Source organism: Theropithecus gelada, chromosome 12, assembly GCF_003255815.1.
Source record: "Theropithecus gelada isolate Dixy chromosome 12, Tgel_1.0, whole genome shotgun sequence".
NCBI lineage: Eukaryota > Metazoa > Chordata > Mammalia > Primates > Cercopithecidae > Theropithecus > Theropithecus gelada.
This window is the reverse complement of record NC_037680.1, coordinates 28147931-28170363: the sequence shown is the minus strand read 5'-3', so window position 1 is coordinate 28170363 and position 22433 is coordinate 28147931. Positions and strand designations below refer to the sequence as shown.

At 41.7% G+C, this 22433-nt stretch overlaps 1 protein-coding gene across 1 annotated transcript in view; it reads right to left on the bottom strand.

Annotated features, from left to right (window-relative positions):
* Positions 1 to 22433, bottom strand: part of KIF5C (kinesin family member 5C) — a 152693-nt gene that overhangs the window by 30646 nt on the left and 99614 nt on the right. The window contains exons 13-17 of the mRNA XM_025404896.1: positions 17072 to 17140; positions 14508 to 14714; positions 12243 to 12389; positions 4906 to 5094; positions 1607 to 1724 (exon numbers count right to left, since the gene is read on the bottom strand). Coding sequence (XP_025260681.1) covers positions 1607 to 1724; positions 4906 to 5094; positions 12243 to 12389; positions 14508 to 14714; positions 17072 to 17140 — 730 coding nt within the window. The remainder of the gene's footprint in view (positions 1 to 1606; positions 1725 to 4905; positions 5095 to 12242; positions 12390 to 14507; positions 14715 to 17071; positions 17141 to 22433) is intronic.

Genomic DNA, 22433 nt, shown 5'->3' with positions numbered 1-22433 from the left:
CCAGGCTGGAGTGCAGTGGCATGATCTCAGCTCACTACAACCTCCGGCTGCCGGATTCAAGCGATTCTCCTTCCTCAGCCTCCCGAGTAGCTGGGATTACAGGCGTGTGCTGCCATGCCCAGCTAATTTTTGTATTTTTAGTAGAGATGGGGTTTCACTATGTTGGCCAGGCTGGTCTCCACTCCTGACCTCATGATCTGCCCACCTCGGCCTTGCAAAGCGCTGGGATTACAGGCATGAGCCACCATGCCCAGCCGCATTCATTCATTTTTAATAGTTATAACCATAGTAAAGATACAATGATATATTGTGATTTTCACCTAACATTGCATTATAAACATTGTAGCACACCTTCACATATTTCATGTGAAAAAAAAGTTCTATTAAATAACACACCATAGTGTGTTAGCTATTAGACACTTAGATGGCTTCCTCTTTTTTGCTGATCTAAAATTCTGCAATGAATATCTGAGATGTGATGATCAAAAGGTATGAAAAATGTTATAATTATTAGTATGTATTTTCAAATGGCTTTCTGAAAGAATTGTAACAATTTTCATTGCAACTCATAATATATATGTTCTAGTTTCACATTACATGGCACATACATTCTTAATCCTGTTCTAGTTTCTGCATTTCTAGTCCCTTCTCTTGAATCTCAGCTTCTATTCATTCATATTTATGAAATGCTTCCTATGTGTGACGCACTTCCCTAAGCTCAGGAGATCACAAGGCTGGCTGGCAAAGGGAAGAGCTTGTTCAAGGAGGTGCCAGCGAAGCCACGGCAGTTGAAACTTTATATTAAGAGCAACGGGATGCCATGGAGGGGTTAGAAGTGTCGGTTTGGACAGAGAGAGAATGTGAATTTTAGGATCATCCCTTGGGATGCCACACAGTGGCTGGCCCAGAGCAGACTGAGGGTGGGCATGGGTAGATGGATATAGCCACAGTCCTTAGTTAACCTGGACAGTGAACCAGAGAGGCCTCTGGCAGGTGGAATGAACAGGCTCTGGTGACCAACTAGAGTCAGGTGGTGGGGAGTGGGGGATTCTGATTTGGGTAACTGGGTGGACTGTGGGGAAATGGGAAGATGAGCAGATTCAGGGTGGGAACGGTCTCTTAGAAATCTCTCCTTTTAAGCCGGGCGCGGTGGCTCATGTCTGTATTTTTGAGAGGCTGAGGCAGTCGGATCATGAGGTCAGGAGTTGGAGACCAGCCTGGCCAATATGGTGAAACCCTATCTCTACTAAAAAAGACAAAAATTATCCGGGTGTGGTGATGCACACCTGTAGTCCCAGCTACTCAGGAGGCTGAGGCAGGAGAATCGCTGGAACCTGGGAGGTGGAGGTTGCAGTGAGCTGAGATCGCGGACTGCACTCCAGCCTGGGCAACAGAGCGAGACTCTTGTCTCAAAAAAAAAAAAAAAAAAAAAGATAGAAAGAAAAAAAGAAATAGAAATCTCTTCCTTTTTTCCAGTTATGCTATTGTTTGCAGCAGACCTAGAAATACTTCAACTAAGCAAAACTAAACATCATGATTCCAGTCAACCAGAGGCTGTCTGCCTTAGGCCAGGTGTTTGACACCTGCGCGTTAGTCAAATATTTACCCTGGGCTCGGAGCTTAGCCAGCTCTTCGCTGAGCGAGTCCTGGGACTCTTCTAGCTGCCTCCTCTTCTGTTCCATGTTCTGCATGTAGTCTGTCAGAGACTTGATCTTGGCTTCGTGCTTTAAACAAGCAAAAAGGAAGAGTGAATGACTAGCAGGTGATCATCCAGGCTGGCCTGGAATTGACTGGTGGGAAAATGCGAAACAGGAGGGGTTCCTGAGTCCCTTTTCTGAGTGCCACCACCAAATGGTGCCCATTTCACCCTTGCCTTGGTGTTCAGAATCACACCAAGACAGACCTCTGCTTCTCCCTGTGCTTCTTGGCTTCATTCCCCACAGACACCACTCATGGCAGGCCCCTCCTCACCATCCACTTAACGTGAGATGCCGAAGGCCAAGCGGGTTTCGCTCCTCAGAGAAAAGCGTGCACGAGAGAAACAGGCTGGGAAAAGTGCGGGGCTGAAGGCCTCATTCATTGAACATGCACCTCTGGATTCCATCTTCACCATTCAAATATTAGGTCTTTCCTTTTTCTGTCCTTCAGACACACCAATTCCCATCTCAGGACCTTTGCATTTTCCTCTCCCTGGAAGCTCTCCCTCCCCACCATCACCACCCACCACACACCACACACACACACTGCCCCGGCTAGCTCCTTATCACTCAGGCCCCAACACTTTCTTACAGCACCTAACGTCTACATCATTTGTCTTGTCTTTTTTAGTTGTTAGCTCCCTGAGGGTAGGTGCTTAATAAATACTAGTGAAATGAATGAATGAATGAGAGCTTGTTGGCTGAACAGGGACAGTGGTAACTTCTAGGCAGATGGAAAATGTGTACAGAACACTTCCCTCTCCAGATCTAGGGAGCTCAGCTTTAGGCAGGAGACCCTGGAGACTGAGCTCTAATCTAATGAAATAACTTCTCCAGAAAACACAACTCCGTTGGAGCAGTCATCTTATAAGCACAGTTTTTGGTGACGAGGATGAATGTAAACACAGAAGATAGCATTTCAGCTGGAAAGACTGCCAGGTTCCTTAGATCACATCAGAAAATAAAGAGCCATGGTTTCTGTTACTTTTGAACTTCAGGAAATAATGGTCGAATCTTTGCAATGTATGAATTGTAGCAGAGTGCAAACCACCACCTAATGAAACCTGTGTTTGTTGCTGATGTAGAAAGAGAACTTTAGAACAGGTACTCTTTAAACTCAACACATCCTAATGTTCTTGACTCTGATCTCATACAGCAAAGTCAGTGTCAGTCTGAGACCTGGACGATTCAGAGCACCCCACTGGGCCCTCCTCTGGCTGCACCCTACTCCACTAAGCAAAGAGTTCCCAGGCCAAGGGAGCATGTCCACCTGAACCTATGTCTCCTCTAGACCACACTCAGAGTACTGGGGACCTAGAAACTTCCTACTCCAGGTCTGAAGGCCAGGGCTGGCACTACCTCTTCCTCACCCATTTACACAAATGGCAGCTGGCATCTAACATTTCCATCAGTTCACACCGGGTGCAAAAGGGACTTGGACATGGAGTTGGTATGTCCAGCCTGAAAGAGAAGAGGGTGGGCTGCAGGCCATGGGGTCTCTATTAGTATCCTTGCCTTGGCCCCCAAATGTTAGAAGCAGGCTGGTCAAAGCACATGCTGTTGGTATCATAGATGACCTAGAAATCACATATGGGGTGCACTGTTCCCTTATGTACATCGTTTTTATTTTCACTTTTCATAGATAATAACTATATAATTATAAAAAATAAAATTCTAAAGCAAATCCAGAAAAAGTGGTGTAAACCATAAACCAATGTGTCGACTATTTCCCCCTGATATTCCTGGTCTTATCTGCAGGAATGCAAAGCACAACATAAATCTAACTCAGCATTTTCATTTTCACGTAACTTTATATAATTAGACTTTCCCAATGGCTAGGTTTTTACATTTTTTATAAGAGCTGCATAATATTATTCCATGTAACTTTATCTTATTAGTCTATCAATGGATATTTGGGCAATTTATTTTATTATAATCCAAAATAACATTGTCTTCAATACCTTGCATAAAAGCTTTTAATATTTTTAATCAGGAAATGAGAATACCATATGAAATAAATTTTTTTTCATTTTCATTAACAATGAAAAATACTGTCAGTGAAATTACTGGACTAAATTATACTTACATTTTTATGGTTTCTGATTTCCACAGTGCTTTCCAAAAGGACTGACCAAATTATACTTTTCTCAACAATGTATGAACATATCGATTTTACTATCACACATTAGCGCGGAATAATCTTTTCAATACATTTCTGCTTATTATGTTGGTTATAAAATGGAACCTTGTGGATTCATTTTAGACAGAGAGGTTGGAGATGTTTCTGTGATTACACATTATTATGGTTAAAAGCACACCAGAACAAAGTATGCTTTTGTCCGCCTCAGTATTATTTGACACACCAATCCATGTTGGTATCGTTTCCTGTTTCCTCCAAATGACAGCCTATTTTAATGCCTGGCATAAGGCAGTAAGTAGTGAACAATTAGACCCCTCCTGGAAACGCCAGACCCAAATACCAAGCTCCGATATCAGTGGTAGCCCAGAAACTGGGTTGCCGTTTTCTGAGGCTACTTTACTAAACTGAAAATGCCACTCCAATAGGAAGAAGAGCAGCCTTACTCGATAGGCAAGTGAAATGTGCCCTGGGACTTGAACAGCCCCTGAAGACATGGGCTTTGGGTTCACACACATTTTTTTGAGTAGCCCAGCTCTGTCATTCACTGTCTGTAGGTGTTCGGACATATATTTAATCTAAATCTCAGCTGCCTGTCTGAAACAGAGGAATAATAATAAAACCTGCCTACCAGGATTTTTTTAAGATTAAGTGAGACAATGCATGTGAAGTACTTGGCACAGTATATGGTACATAGTAAACGCTCAATAAAATGCCACTTGCTACTACTACTATTAGTAGTAGTTTGTTTTTCCATATTAAAGTGGACCTATGGTAGAGATTAAAAGATGAGGGAATATTGCCTTACTCATAGGAATTTTAGAGATTCCACCCAATCTTTTACATTCATTAGCTAGCTAGCCATCTATCTATGGGAAACGACTCATCAGAATTCATGTATTTCTCACAACAAAATGTAGCTCTAAGAAGAGACCTGGGCTGCCATCGCCTGGGGAGGCCAAGCTTACACAAAGCAAAGTCCATCAACTAAGCCTATGGCGCACCATCAGCACCAGCAAGGGCATGGAGGCAGCAGATCTCAAGACAATGAGGGGGAAGGGAAGGGCCCACCTGGGAGATGAGCAGCTGGCAGGCTGCCAGTTCTCGCTCGCTGGCGTTCATCTTCCTGTTGGAGTCCATCTGGGCACTCTCGAGTTGTTTGCTGCGGTTCACCAGGGACTTGACCTCTGACTTCATCTTGCTGATGTACAGGCGGGCCATGGTAAACTCCTCCTCAATGACTCCATTCACATCTGCCAACTGAGCACAGGAGGGGACACACTCAAATGTTGCCCACAATTTCTGTAGGTTCACGGACTCCCCTGAAACCTGCCCCTGGATCCCCAAGGTGTCCATGGATTTCTGGTTCAGAATCCCAATTAAAGGACAAGCGGAAAGTACTAAACATTCAACCCCACGTTCTCCTAAACCTCAGGTCAAACTTTCAGTTGAAACCCCCTACTAAATATAATCCTCAATTAATTAGGTTTTTCATTACCATCAATTTTTAGAGAGATGACAGCATAAGAAGAAACACTGAAGATTTTTAAAAGGAGATAACTTCAGAAAGGTATTCCATTCAATGTCTTACACCTTATATCTCTGTAACAGCAGCGAGACCTAATGCTCCTAAAGGTGATGCTGAATTCCTATAAAAACTCAAATCAAAACTTCATTAATGTTCTCCATAGTGTGCTTATTCAGGTAGAGAAGTAGTATAATGCCTTGAATATGTTTCTATAAACAAGGATTGAAATAAAAAGGTGTTTCCATGTTTAGTCCTCAATTAAATAGAAAATCGAATGAATAAGAATGTACTATGAATTACCAAAGGGCTTCTTGATGAAGGTTTCTCAGCATAACTTTTCATTACTACTACCAGTCTATTTTCCTTTGCCTTTTCACACCTGCTCCTTTCAAGCAGACAGTAATCTAGCTCATTATTTAAGATCCTCTGAGAACAACAGTCTAAATCCACCTTAGAAGAGAAGATTCTGATAGCCAGAATTCCTGCATGATCTATATTTGGTTTCTAAGTTTCAAAGCTCTACTGGAAACAAAAGTTGAAGCAAGATACTTGGGATAGAAACCCATCGGCTCAATGCAAACAGGGTCTTTAAGAGCAATTGACCAAATGAACAAGTAACTGTGTGCATATTTTGTTTAGCCACCAGAGGGCAGCCTAGCACCTTAAGAGAAAACAAAGAACCTCGTCCAGAATCCGGCGCAGAAACAGAGGCTTCCATTGGTTGAAATACAATGACTCCAACCATGGTTTTTTGATGTTCCACAGTACACTCCCGAGTGCCCACTTATGTCGTTATTGCTGTCATTCACTCATCATATAACTATCTGTTCAATAAACATTTAAGGGCTAAAAAAATGGAATCAGGCATCAGCCTTGAAATTTGGTAGCAAATATGAAGTACACTAGACACTGCTGAGTGCCTGTAATTTGGCATCAACCTTACCATAAGAATTCAACAACAATATAAATGGCCAACAAACATATGGAAAAGGCTCAACATCATTAATTATCAGTGAAATGCAAATCAAAACCACAATGTGAAACCACCTTGCTTCTGCAAGACTGGCCATAATCAAAAAAATTAAAAAATAATAGATGTTGGCATGGATGTGATGAAAAGGGAATGCTTTTACACTGCTGGTGGGAATGTAAACTAGTACAACCACTATGGAAAACAATGTGGAGATTCTTTAAAGAACTAAAAGTAGATCTGCCACTCGATCCAGCAATCCTACTACTGGGTATCTACCCAGAGGAAAAGATGTCATTATATGAAAAAGACATGCATGTTTATGGCAGCACAATTCGCAATTTCAAAAATATGGAACCAGCCCAAATGCCCATCAGTAACGAGTAGATAAAATGTGGGGGTGTGTGTGTGTATGTGTATATATATATACACATATAAAATCATGGAATACTACTCAGCCACAAAAAGGAACGAAATAGTGGCATTCGCAGCAACCTAGGTGGAATTGGAGACCATTATTCTAAGTGAAGTATTAATAACTCAAGAGTGGAAAACCAAACATCATATATTCTCACTTATAAGTGAAAGCTAGCTATGAGGACACAAAGGCATAAGAATGATACAACGGACTTTGGGGACATGGAGGAAAGGGTGGGAAGTGGGGTGAGGGATAAAAGAGTACATATTGGGTACAGTGTACACTGCTTAGGTGATGGGTGCACCAAAATCTCAGAAATCACCACTAAAGAACTTATCCATGTAACCAAACACCACCTGTCCTCCAAAAATCTATTGAAATCAAAATTAAAAATTTTTAAAAAATTCAACGATAGTACATGTCAAGTGACTCCAGTGTCAATAATACTGCAGAATGTATGTCAACAGCAAGAAAATTGACAAGTATCTATTTCTGACTCTACCTTCATGGAGGTCCTTGTTAAACCCATTTTACTTCCGACTGCCAAAGATCTGCCTACCAACACCCTTCCTCACTACATTCCTTTTCTATTCCAAAGCATGCAATCTTCAAGTTCAGTGTGTTCTGCCATTGTCTTTAGTCCAGTGTAGGTGAAGGACGAGAAACACCTTTCTGAGCCTGACCAGGTGTATCTTACATCTTGTCCAGTTTCTGCAGAAAGATAAGGTAAAATCCATCTCTTCCACATGGAATTCACAGCCTACACCAGCTCCTGGTAGGAAAACGCTGCTAAGCCAGCAGCTCTGGCACCCTGGGAAGAGAATGAATCCCTCTTCTTTTCCAGGTCTGTTAAAGTAGGACACTTTGTCTTTTATGCCCAGATCCCATGTAAATTGAGGAAGAGTAAAAATATAGATATGTATAAAGATGGGCTTCCTCCAAAATGAGAGCTAGACATTTCTTCTTCCAAACCAGAGCTATAACTTCTGAAGCCAGTTCTTGTCCTTGGAGATCTAAAAGGAGATGTTGAGTTTGTGCCTGATGGATAAAAACAATACCCCTAACAAATGGTTTTTAACTGTGAGGTTTCTTACCACTACAGAGTTCATATATTTAGTGGTTTCATGTTCAAAGGTTTCCAGTAATTTGCGGACACTGTTATTTCAAAAAAAAAAAATCAGTTTGTGCTGAAATGTTATTTATAACTGTCCCAGAGTCTGATAATGCCCCAGTAGTACATACTAGACCATGGGATCCAGTATCAATGACCAACCCAGGAGAAAAGACCGCACCGTCATGATGGAAAATGTGGCCTGCTGCTTCTACCTGCCTATACAGGGAGTCGCCCCTACCTCTCCACCTCCCTACCCCGTCTCTCAAGCATGGAGTGGCTGTGCAAGATGATGAACTACTGCCATTCCTAGACCACACCCAAGGTAAGTAAGGTGCATGTTCACATCTAAAGGCCTACAAGTCAGTGTGGGCCAAATGAAAATTAGGCAGTGAGTCCAATTCAGTTCATTTACTCTACCTCAACTTTCTATTCAGTTTCTGGCTAGATTCCTTTGAAGGTAGTGAGGTAAGGTAGGCCCCAAGAAATAAAAATAAAACCCTAAACCCCCAAATGACTGAACACACCCCCTCGTGGCCAAGGAGACCCCAGAGGAATGTTAAATACCGAGTTCCAGGCCATGACAGATTGTGAAATTGGAAACACCTGGTCATACCCCCTCCCTCGCCAATCGGCAGTAGGCCTTCTTCCCCAAGGGTTAAACAGAAGCCAGCCCTTTTGAAATATTCACTCCACTGCTTCACTGCTGATATCAACCACGGCCTGCCCCTGCCCTTCTCTTCTGCAATTTCAACACAACCACCAACCAGTGTTCCTTCCCCAACAAGAGACCACCAACCACGAAGTGGTTCTGGTTCTGGGCAGGCTACTAAGGCTGCACACAGAGAGCCTTCATGTCCTCTGCTTCACCCTTTGATGTATAGGGCCTAATTATAATACATTTAAATGTTAAGTCTCTAAACCAAAGTGAACATGGACTCATGTTGCATACATGTTTTCCTACTATACATGCACATGCCACTCCTTCATGAATCTTCATAACTCCTCCTGTAACCTGTTGAATAAGTCTATTTGGCCACCCTGTGAAAAACATAAATCCCTTTCTTATTCTTTCCACCCTCAAAGTGCTTTATTCTGGCTTCTGGCCAGAGGTTACACTTCCCAACCTGTAAGAATGGTCATCCTGCAGCCTGCAACCCTTTATGAAAAATAAAGCTCTCCTTTCCAAATGTATGGGCCTCATCATACTTCTCTTGACAGTTCAGTGCCACCAGTACATGAAAGGAAGAGAAGGCTCACTCATAAACTCGGATAAAGCTATCACTGGGCTCATCTTGTTATACGCTGGACTCATCTTGTTTTGTTGATGAGACAAAATGGCTGGACTCTGGAAATGTTTCAAGACATGATTGAGCTGAGGATATATGGGTTTTTCTGTTTTCTGGCTGTTCAGAGCTGTCATATTCTAGAAGTATGGACTGGGGAAGGCTCCAAGGGCCACATTTTCCCCCCATCCCAGAGTCCTACCAGGAAGGACCTTGTGAAAATTAAATGGCATTTTAGGAACAAAAATACAAAACCACTGAAGAAAATTTCCTTGATCTGTTCATTCTCCTATATCAAAAGAATTACCATATCAATTCACAGTTATGACCAATAAGAAAAGTACCTGTACCTATAAGGATAAATCTAAAACAAATGTGCAGAAGTCATGTAATTTCTGAGATGACAATCTTCGATATTGTCTGAGCTTATCTTGTCATTTTATAAATTAGAAAAATGAAGCCCAAAGAAGTACAGTGACTCACCCAAAGTCATACTACTCCATTGGCTCTCATCACCCTAATGATGAACTCATAATTATACGAAAAAAACAAGAATGATATAAATGAGGGCTATCAATGAAATTAACTAGGACATCCAATGTCTGGAATCCAAAAATAATCTCAAAAACATGCAATTGATTATTTAAAAATAATCTCAATCTCAATCATACTTCAGAGTCCCAAAAGTAAAGACTTTTTTCAATACTGAAGCACCCAGACACTCCTGATTTCATTAGCATTTTCATCAGCTCTATTTTAGAACTTAGCATAAAAATACCTTCTTCCTTTATCGTTATCAGCAGCAAGCATCAACTTCCCATAAATCAACTCCACCTTCATATTGTGAGGCCACTTAATCACCTCACATCAAATTTTATTGGTCAACACCAATGTATGGTTCAAAAAATTAAATCTTCAAATACAAAATCACCAAACTAAAGCTTAATAAGATTAACTCTATAGTATCTGAGAAGTCTGTGCTAGAATTAGATTCATTCACAAGGATTTATGAAATAATCGGTTACAATGAATGTTCCATGAAAGAATGGTTACGTTTACGAGACATCATGTACTCTAAGCTGAGACCTGTTACGCCATCCACAAAGGGCTTTCAATATTTCCCAGAAATAGTCTACAAAAGAAGCCTGATCTTGGGAGCATTTTCCAGTATTTAACAATCCCAACTCACAACTTGAGTGTTCCCACTAAGCAGACTGATGTAGAGTTCAGCCTTTTAAAGATAAAATGGCTAAATTCAAAGAATTTGGTTTCAGGAAATTGTGACATGTAAGGTAAGCAATGTAATACCATTCCCCAGCTCAACAAAATCAACATATATTCATCAATGACTCCTTTGTATAACAGGCTATATTATTATAAAGCTATGGTGACCAAAACATTGTGGTATTGCCAGAAAGATTTGATCCATGAAACAAAATAGAGAGACCAGAAACCTCCCCCACATACTTTTGAGAGAGATGGACACATTCATTATCTTAATGGTGCTGATGGTTTCATGACTGTACACATATGTCAAAATTTCTCAGACTGCATACTTTAAATATGTGCAGCTTTATGTAAATTATGCCTCAATAAAGCTTTGTTTTGTTTTAAAAATGTCTCTATCCTTTTTTTTGGTTAATGACAACAATTGGCCTTTCTATATTCCAGCAAATTGTTACCTGTTCTTGGCTGATACCATTTTTAATTCTATCTCTTCCTTCTATTCCTAGCTTCTGGACAGCTTTATACCACCCCTATTATCCCCACATCTCTGACTTTCTTGCTGTCAACAGCACCAATGGCCAGATGTGGTGGCTCACGCCTGTATTCCCAGCACTTTGGGAGGCAGAGGTGAGCAAAACACTTGAGGCCAGGAATTTGAGACCAGCCTGGCCAACATGGAGAAACCCCGCCTCTACTTAAAAAAATAATAATAGTACAAAAATTAGCAGGGCCTGGTGGCACATGCCTGTAATCCCAGCTACTCAGCAGACTGAGGCATGAGAATTGCTTGAACCCAGGGGGCAGAGGTTGCAGTGAGCTGAGATTGTGCCACTGCACTCCAGCCCGGGCGACAAAAGCAAAACACTGTCTTAAAAAAAAAAAACAAAAAACCAAGAACAATAATGTGTACAACCCCAAGGGATTCATCATGATTGGATGATTGATTTATGCCAATTATAGTAATCCTATTCCCCTTTGCTTTCTCAGAAATGTGGAGTGGTCATGTGATCCAATTCTGGCCAATGAAGTGTAAGGATATGTCTCCTGGGGACTTCTGGGATACATTTCCCTCCTGGATTAAGCCTTGGATGTGGTTGAGTGAGGATGTGATGATCGGTACTACAGCAGCTATTTTGCTACCATGAGGCACAATCATCTGGATTATGAAAAGGAAACAGGCTGAGGACAGGAGAAAGGAAATAGAGAAAAAGCCTGAGAATTTGACATTGTTGAGCCATGGCACCAAACCAAAATTTGGTTCTCAAACTTTAATAAGCATAAAGAATCACCTGGAGAATCTTGTTAAAGTGCAGATTTTGATTCAATAGGTCTGAGTGGGGCCTGAGAGGCTGTAGTTCCAATAAGCTCCTAGGTGAGGAAGATCACACCCTGAGTAGCAAGATTTTAGACTTCTCATATTGTGAATAATTAAATATGATTTTATTGCTTAAGCCACTGTTAGAATCCTAATACTTTCACGTCGACTTGTTGGAGAATTTTCACTCCACTGGGTTCTTTTAGAAAAGGAAAAACACAATTCTGAGACTAGAACTGTTGCGTAAGCGATTTAATTCCAAACTTCTGCAACATTAGGAAATAAGTTTGAGAAATAAACCAATTTACACAAAGCCAACCAAGATTTGAAGACATTGCCTAGACCTGAAAGATCATTTTTTTCTCCTCCTCCTCACCCCAACAAACAATTCACTCAGTCATTCAATTAGCCCTTTTTTCATTCATTCAAACGTTAACCAGCACATGGCAGATGCGAAGCACAGTGCTAAGCGTTGAATGCTTAAAAGAGTAAAGCACAGACCCTGCTAACTTGATAGGAGCAGGTAGAGAAGACAAAAGAAGGGCTGGCTTACAGTTTTCACATCATTGGTGCCAATAATTCCACCAATCTCCCCCAGATCTTTCAACAGCAAATTCAGAATCTCAGTTGCCCTTTTCTTCTGGTGGTTGCTAAGCTCTTGTAGCTGGCTCAGCTCTCTCTGCGTGGTTGTTAATGTAGTCTGAAAAACAAATTTCAACAACAAATTCAAAGAGTTGCCCATCAATTTCATACACTCCACATTACACATAACACCATCATGTAGAATGGATTTCTTTGACATGACTTACATGTCTTCAACCTAAGAATTCTTTTAAGGCAAACTCTCGCATAGCACTGCATTCTTGGATAAGAAGATGAACTCTTTATCAACAAGTTATATCACATGGCCTGATACATTATATGTCTGCATATCAGATGACAATTCCAAGTCAGGGAAATAAGTTATTAAAAATAAGTAAAAGCCAAAAAAGAAGTCCTTAAATTTATAACATGTAATTGCATCTTCCTACTTACCAGATATTCTATGTCAGTCCTATCTGTTTCATTTCAGGGTCTAAACTTACCTGCAAGGGTCCCCACCTCCACTCCTAAACAAACCTGCTCCCTGGGCCACCTCCATATTCCCACCTAAATTGATAAAGACAGATGGGTCTAGAATAGATGGCCAAGAGGTAGTTTAATAAGTTTAGAAAACAACTTCAAAAAAAAAAGTCTTCAAATTTTCAGAGTGAAGCTGAATTAAACACTCATCTTTTTTCAAAATTAGGTTACTTATTACAAACCAACAATAGGTTACTTATTAAAAACCAACAAATAGTTGGTTTCTCATTATATAGCAGAAGCTCTATTTTCTTGTCAAACTTTAATAAACTCTTCTCTTTTTCATCCTTCATGTATCTTGCCAAAAGGTATGTATTCTTAACTAATGTTCAACATCAGGAAAACGGTTATCTATTTATAAAATTCTCCCATATGCAGCTACAGCATTTTTAAACAATCTGTCTAATTTTAATAGCCTTCTACACCAATCTAGTAATACTTTGGTTTCATGACAAATTAAAAACTGTATTATGAAAAATGTTTCATTGTTTTAAGAAGCAAGTAATATGAAGGACTAATTAAAATAATCCGATAGAAAACACTAAGCAGAGGAAATCTAAGTCGCCCCCTTTCCTAAGCGACTTCGGAATGAGTTTGTTTTATTTTGTTTGGTATTGCCAACTGCTTATGTCATCTTGTTTTTAAAATCCTCAGAGGCAGTAGTCCCCATCTTGGGAAGCTGCTAGAAAAGTCTTCCTCCATGCAGCTGAATGTACGCCGTGAGGAGCATTTCCTGTCAGCCTCACAGTCGGCAGATCAGCATTCTCCTGCGCCATCTGCTACTTCTTTTTAAACTGGATGCTTTCCACAAAGCAGGCTGGGCACAAGCTCAGGACACCAGGCCACTGGGCAGAGGTACTAAGGACAGCAGGTTAGAGCCAGTCAGCTTCTCCACCACCCATTTTCCAGGTAGAAAAGGACATATTCCACCCCGCCATGCCAAACACTCACTGCTCCTGCTACCGCTAGCTCACTGCAGAACCTATGGCGTCTTTCATTTGGAGAATCTGGAAATAAGGGAATGTGCAGGCTGAAGCACTAGCTTAAAACAGAACAGCAAACCAACAAACAAGGGCAGCTTAGTTCCAGGCTCCTGAAGGTAACAGCCAGGACAGGAAGCTGACTGGAGGGAATGGAATTCATTTAGGAGGGTATAAGCAAGAAGAGTGAAGTCCATATCTCCCATGGGACCCCACTCTTGCCAGTAACAATGCTTTGAGATGTATGTATTGATACTGTAGCATATGCACAGATGTGCACTAAGTGCTTTACATAAACTGTCACTAATCCTCACACCATGCAAGCAGCATATTATCATCACCATTTTTACAGATAAGGGAATGAATACTCACGAAGCTTAACTGTCTCAGCTAAGGTCTAAGAGTTATGAAGTCAGACTTGTAACTAAGATTTTTCTGGTTCCAAAGTCTGCACTCTTGTGACTATTCCCACAAAGCATCCCCACTAATGTTACCGACTCTCTGGATATAAAACAGTCATGTGCAGTTCCAGGATGAGTGAACAAAAGTCACTTGCATGAAGTATTTCAATTGTTGGAGGGACCTCAGGGAATGCATCTAACACTGAATAACTATTCAGCTACTGCCTCCTTATACCATGTCTGTCAATGAATATCAATATGAGTACAGGAATGGCAGCCAAGGAAGTCCCACCCCCTAGACACAAATGCTCCAACCGTTTTCTGGGCCAGCTCGTCTGTCAGCTGCTCATTGGCCCGGGTCTTATCCTCCACTTCCTGTGATTTCTGGTCATAATTGACAGCCAGCTCCTCCAGGGCCTGGAGAACTTCTTTCACCTCATCCTTGGCTGCCTCATTTTCAATCTGGAGACGTGTCAGCTCCTCCTGTATCTTTTCATAATCTCTTCTTGTGGAAGCTAAAAGCTGGGAAAATGAGATGGCATGGAACTTGTGAATCTAATGTTCAAATGTTTATGTTCTATGCTGTATCCAAAAGTAAGTAATTTAAAAGCCAGATATAAGAAAACGAGTTGGAAAAGTTCAGGATGATGGGAAACCCCACTGTATGGTCCAGACGATAAAAAAATAAAAGAAAAAGGCAGATATGCTCTTATTGCAAAAATCTGCTTTGTGTGCATGTGTTTTGTTTTGTATGTTGTTTTTCATATGTTGTTTTTGTTGTTGTTGTTGTTAGTTTACAGCTGTATACCCTTAACTCAAAGAATGAATTACACATCAAAAATCACTGCATTTTATAGCTATTCCATATTTTAAGCAAAGGATGGGGCCAGGCGCAGTGGCTCATGCCTGTAATCTCAGCACTTTGAGAAGCTGAGGCAGGTGGATCACCTGAGGTCAGGAGTTCAAGAACAGCCTGGCCAACATGGCAAAATCCCATCTCTACTAAAAATACAAAAAAAATAGCTGGGTATGGTAGTGCACACCTATAATCCCAGCTATTCGGGAGGCTGAGGCAGGAGAATCGCTTGAACCCAGGAGGCAGAGGTTGTAGGGAGCCGAGATCATGCCACTGCACTCCAGCCTGGGCAACAGAGTGAGACTTCATCTAAATAATAAATAAATAAACAAACAAACAAAAGATCTGAGTCATTTCCAAGGAAATGACAACGAATAACACTTACATAGTTTTTAAATGTTATCAGGATTTCACATTGTAAACGGGTTGACTTCACAATCAACTAAAACAGTGTACAAGAGTGATCGGTCACCTTTTTTTAACATCCATCATGAAGATATAGAAGGATGTACCCCAAACATTATCATTAGTTAAAAGCGAATATCTGGGCTTGCCGATGCTCTCATTATCTTTGTTCCTATATTGGTTTTCCTATATTGAACAGATACTGCCTTGATAGTATAGAAAAATAAAAATGTTAAGGAGTTTTAACAGTAACAAGAAGGAAAGTTTATCTCAGGCAGCTGTGCCAATGTTGGGGAGACTGGAGTAGAAATGGGAGGTAGAGGGCAGGAAACTCAAGCAAATGGAAGGCCTCGACTATAGCTAAGAGAGAGAGAATAAGGAAATATGGTTCACCTGATTATAAAAGTGTAGCTTGTCTCTCTATCAAGGGAAGTGTTTGGGCAGGGGAGGTAATCATTGCCCTAAAGAGATGAAGAGGAACAAAGAGGAAGGAAATGGTTACAAAGTCCTTTATGCCTACAGAGGCCTGGGACTGAGGACAGGAACCCAGGCACCTGCTGTCATTGCACAGTGGGATTCAATCCATAGCATTTCAGCAACGAAGCAGAAAGCAGCTTAAAGCACAAAAGAGAACAACACTTAAACGGTCCTCAGCAAGGGAATTATTAATTGTGCATGTTTGATAGGTTGGCTGGCTATCCTTTGCTTAGGTTCTGGTTTGTAAAATACTTGGCGAAACACAGTGTAATAAAAACACTTACTGAAGAACTGAATGCCTTTGGGGAGAGACTGAAAACAATTTGCCTCCTTTTTAGTGTATTAAATACATGCTGGCGCAGTACTCGGGCCCCGTTCTCTTTGCCTTCCCCTCCTCTACCTTCTATTTTTGTTTTTGTTTATGTATCCCTACAGGACAGCAGGAGAGAACATGGTGTATATCAAAGATCTGAGCCAGCTGATCGCAAAACTGAAGTAGGACTCAAACAACAGGACCCAGTATTGCTGGGTATTTGGAGGCAGAATCATCCTTGCCCAAGGCCAGGTGCGGTGGCTCACACCTGTAATCCCAGTGCTTTGGGAGCTAAGGCAGGAGGCATGCTTGAGGCCAGGAGTTCAAGATCACCTTTAGCAACATAGAGAAATTCTGTCTTAAAATATTAAAAAACTAGCTAGGTATGGTGGCACACTCTTGCAGTCTTAGCTACTTGAGAGTCTTACGCAGGAAGATCACTTGAGCCCTGGAGGTTGCAGTGAGCCATGATTGCACCACTGCATTCCAGCCTGGACAACAGAGAGACCCTGTCTCAAAAAAAATAAAAATAAAAAAGGATCATCCTTGCCTGATCACCCAACCAAAGGTCTCTGCCCTTCCGGGACGAAGTGTAGCCACTGGCTACTCAATCTCAAAACATCAGGGGTTTTTGAAAGTCAGACATGTATTTTCTAAATTCAGTGATAATCAGCTTGTAAGAGGCAGTGAAGGGAAATCTACCAAGAAATTTCCACATGATTCTGTGATTATGAAAAGCTTCTTTGCCAATTAAATTCCTGGAATAAACATCAACAACAAAGAGTAATAGAAGAACTTTGTGGAAAAAAAATATATTGCATTCTTTACCTCGTCCTGATCCAACATCTGTTGCTTCAGCTTTTCAGCCAGCTGGCTCTGCTGGTTAATTTCATCATCCTGAAACGAAACATCATGTTTGGTTTTTTTTGTTAGTTATGTCATTTTTGATATCCCAGTCTCCCAATGACAGGCGACTACCATAAGCTTGCTAATAAGAAGGAAGGAATGGTGTGGCGTTGCTGCGCAGAAAGCAGACAGGTTCCGAGATCTCATTCACTTAAAATACCTCTTCACCCACCTTTCTCAGCAGATGAAACAGCTGAATATTCTGGAAATATAATATCCCGCACATTCAACTCAATTCCTGCTCATTGAGAAATCAGAGATCTAGAGTTTGGGAACTGAAAGGGACGTTAGAGATATCCCTTCTAATTCAAAGATGTTAAGAGTGAAATTCCTAATTCAAAAAATAAAGGAGTGAATTTCTATCTAGCTGCACTATCATATGTTATTGTCCCAAGTCTTGTCAAACACATCAGTAAGCAGGAGTGCTACCACCGGATCAGTAGGGAGAGCCAACGTTTCCACTGCAAACCTCTCAGACTGGAGAAACATGAACTGGAGATTTGGCACTGGAAGACCTCCCTCTGACTGGAAGTTAATTTTCTTAACAATTTAAAAACAAACAAACAAATGAAAAAAACAAAAACCAAAAAAACCTCAGGGCAGCTGAGGGGCAGAAGCATTCATGCTTACTTTCTCGGCTGTCACTGAAGTGGGAAAGGCAAATTCTCTCTTCTCTCTCTCATTTTCTGCCACTAGGTGTTGCTGCCACAAAAGCAAGGGTATTTGCTGCCTACCTCTCCCCACCTCCCCTTAGACTCGGTCCACCCCCAGTGCAGGCTAAGCAGCAGGCAGATGACGGCTAACTACATAAAAAACACAGTCTTCGCTGCATTATTTTCACGACTTCAAATAAAATTTAAAACAGCCTGGGAAGATAACAACCTGGCTTCGAGGGTCTAAACAACAGACAGCGTCAGATTCAATTGAGCATCCTTGGGCACTTCTTCGTGCCAGGTCCTGCCTAGGTGTTTTCATCAGCAGCCCAAAAAAACGCACCCTGTACTGTGCCTTTTGCCTTTTCCACAGATGAAATCCAACCCACACTTAAGGGCCTGGGTCACAGAACCTCAATGTTCCACGGGATATTCCCCAGCCTGTTTGGCGGTATCTATGCATACATTTGAATCATGTTAATTTAATGTCACAAACTAATGCTTTCCATGGAGAAAGAAAATTCTAAAATCAGCCATAAAGGATTTGAATCTCCTTGTCCTTTATGTAGAATATCATTTGGCTTCGCTTTTCTGCTCAGAGAGATCCTGTTTCTACTGAACTCTTTACACCAATGTTTCTTTAACTGTTCTATTTTCCTGCACGAATCATATTTCTGGCAGGTGAGTTAGAGAAATTATATCAGAATGAAACCTCCAAAAACTGGCACTTCTACAACTAGAAGACTATTCTGTAGATATATTTTCTCTTCTACTTTATAAACGTAGCATGTCAGTTACCAGGAACGATTTTGTGTTTATGTTCCTGAGCACTTAAATATTAAACAACTTAGCATAAAGGATTCAAAGAATTTACCATTGGAGAGCCACCATCTCTTCTCCTGGGACAAATGGACAAGCACTACAAGTGATATAAACCGTGAAAGGAGAGAAATGGAGTGAACTCTGTCCTTACACTGTGCTCATTTCAAAGCCTGAAGATGCAGGCTTCCTCCCAACAGGTGACAAGCTGGGATGCAGTGATTTTTAAGGTACAGTGAAAAACCAAGGGCCCCTGGCCCCCCCCGGGAAGGATGAAGAACAAGGATGATATTACAGAAGACGTGGATCACTTGTATCACAGACATTTCCCAAACTACATTTACCCTTTATTAAGGCAACTTACCTAAGGAATTAATGAGATCCACTGTGATTTTTTTTTAAAGTCTTTCAAAACTTCCAGAATAATAAGCTGTGCTTATATCTACACATTCAACTGCATCTCTTAGAACATGCATAAGCATGCTCACTCTGATGCCGGCTCTAAAGATCTAGTCCATGGATAACAGATTTTAAAGTACTTTTCAGAAAGTATTTTATACTTGAATTTTCTTATACATGAAATAACATGAGGCCAGGTACAGTGACTCACGCCTATAATCCCAGCACTTTGGGAGGCCAAGGCAGCTTGATCACTTGAGCCCAGGAGTCCGAGACCAACCTGAGCAACATGGCAAATCCCTGTCTCTACAAAACATAAAAAAAAAAAAAAATTAGCTGAGTGTGGTGGTATGTGCCTGTAGTCCCAGCTACTCAGGAGGTTGAGGCAGGTGGATGGCTTGAGCCCAGAAGGTTGAAGCTGCAGTGAGCTGTGATTTCACCACTGCACTCTAGCCTGTGCAACAGAACAGACCCCATCTCAAAAATTAAAAAATAATGCGGCCGGGCATGGTGGCTCAGGGCTGTAATCCCAGCACTTTGGGAGGCCAAGGCAGGTGGATCATGAGGTCAGGAAATCAAGACCACCCTGGCCAACATGGTGAAGCCCCATCTCTACTAAAAATACAAAAATTAGCCGGGTGTGGTGCTGTGCGCCTGTAGACCCAGCTACTCAGGAGGCTGACGCAGGAGAATCGCTGGAACCTGGGAGGTGGAGGTTGCAGTGCACCAAGATCATGCCACTGGACTCCAGCCTGGGCAACAGAGCGAGACTCCATCTCAAATAATAATAATAATGATAAATAAAACAAAATAACATGCACACCCTTATAAATGAGGAACTGGTCAACCCCAGTTGTCAACAGGTCACTGGTCACCTTTAATTATGAAGATGTTTTTGTTGCAATGGTAATCTGCATAAAAATAATCAATTTTCATTTCTATTTAAGCTTGGTTCATGTCAGGATCTCCAAGAGCAGAGCAGTAGCGTAGAGGGACAGGGACTAAGAGACAGGGAGTGCCAGCGCCAACTTGTTCACAATGTGTCTCTGTTGGTGGTCCCCTTGGCACCTCACCCCTTCCACACCACACACAGAAGTAAGCAGAGCCCAGTCCAGCCCAGGAGAAAGAAGGAAACTAATATTTACTGGGCACGTGCAATGTACCGGAAACTTTTAACCCTCACCACAACCTTTCGAAGTAACAGATATGAGTCCCACGATACAGATGAGAAAAGCACCTTCAGCAGGGCCAGGCATCAGCCAGGACTCAGCATTATCGTCACAAGTTTGCCCGGGTCTCAGTGTCATTGTCATAGATCTGACTCCACAGCGCATGCTTGCCCATCACACAGCATGGCCTCGGGAGAGTACCTGTGCTTGGAGCCCTGGTGGGGCAGCACGGAGGGACAGAAGGGGCAGCTGGGAGGAAACCGTGTGGTCTTTCTCCCTCCACACCCTAAATAGATTCACTGAGGTGGACCAGGTCCTCATTTAAAGGGCTGAGGGTGAAATGGGAAGAGCACTGGGTGGGAGTCAGAAGATTTATATAACCTCATCCTAGCTCTGCTGCCTGTGTGTGACATACCCTTGGGTAAGTCACAAAACTACCCTGGGCTAGTGCCTCACCCAGACCTAAATACCTCCTGTTCTACCTTTCAGTAAACTAAGAAGGGGCCATATCCCACCTCATATATTCTTCAAGTGTCAAACCACCTACGTCAACAGAAACATGGAAGTGCCTCCTAGAACATTTCAGAGGAGGACCCCTAAGAACGACAGCTGGTGAGACATAATCAGGCAGTCTATGGGAAGGGTCACTGAGGGCAAACCATTAGCTCTGGTGCCCCCTAAGGCTGAGGTTTTTAGGCTCAGTCCTCTCCCATATCTCTCAGCATCATTGTGCGGTGGACCACAAATACTAGCCTCGAACAGTGGGTCTTACAGAATTTTCAAAGCACATGCTGTAGGAAAATGACATAACAAAATGGCCTAGGCTGACCATCAGGAGACAGAGACTGTCAAGCCAGTTCTTCAGCTACCAACTGAATGCCTTGGACATGGCATTTTCATCTCTCTGTCCTAATCACTACATTTTGTATGCTGGATTTGAGACTCTAAAGTCTCTCTCTTGGATCAATGAAAGTTCCTTGTGCTGCCAAGGTAAATGATCCCGATTCCGCCATGCAGGCGTCTATTCATAGAGAACTGAGCACAGAAACAGCTTCTCACCCTCTCACCCAGGATTCTCTGCGATTACTAAAAATGAGCCCATCGGTTCTAAAATGAGAAAAAAATGCATATGGTCTAATGTTCTTTACTGTTTAAACAATAGCAATTCCTTGGAGAAATCAAGAAATTGCATATACTGTTAACTTACTATTGATCTATTTTTTCTCTTTGTTTGAAGCTTTGCATAAAATACATAGACAGAAATGGAAGATAACGGTATGCTTGGAGCCTAAAGGGCAAGTAACCCATCTCATGGGTGTGAATATTTTATTAAATGTGTTTTCAGAAGGGTAGGATGACCCCAGAATAACGCTGTGGTTATAGTGCAAGCTCTTGGAATCATAAACAAGCAGAACTACCTTCCTTAAGGCAACCAGTCACATTCGGCTTGCAAAGGTTATACCAGACTCTGAGCTTTACCCCAAAGAGAGAGGCCAGTAAGATTAATGGCAATGTTAACATAACAAAGCTGTTTCACACAAGCCAGAGGTGTCCCTAAGCACTCTGAGCTGAACCACAATAGAAAAGATTAAATCAGACTAAAAATATCAGCAACCTTGATGAAATGAAGTGAACTGAAAGGATTTAGAATATTCCAAGGGCAACATGCCAAGATCATATAAAACATCAATTTAATTCCCATGCCTCTGGGATTCCTAACCCAACCTTTAATTGGTTCTCCCAGTGTTCTCCAACGCCTCTTTTCCTCTATGCCAACTTGTGCATTTACATGACTATTTGAGTCCCAAAAGCTTGTCATAAAATTGGACATCCCCAGTTAGCATGTTCAAACTACTTCATTCAAGAATATACCCGTGAAAAGAGCTTCACCAATTAGGTAAAGCCATCAGACCACACTACTATCTGTTTCTCATCCCAGAGCCTTATAGCTATATGATTAAAGTACATGCTTGAATTTTGGGAGTCACCACCCTTGCCCCTAGCTGAGGCTACTGCTGGAGTTTCCAAGAGGTGAAGAGAAGAAAGGAAAGGAGACTTAAAGATCACAGACACTCACACACCCCGCCTTTCATGCAGTAATCAGCCCAGTCCAATCTCTAGAAGACAAGACTCTAAGTAACAACTGCCTGTCTGACTAGGCCAACACACTGCTCTTTCAGTCAAGTTCCCTTTAACATTTCCAATCCACATGAATCAAGCTCCCTGAGTCTGCACCATTAAAGT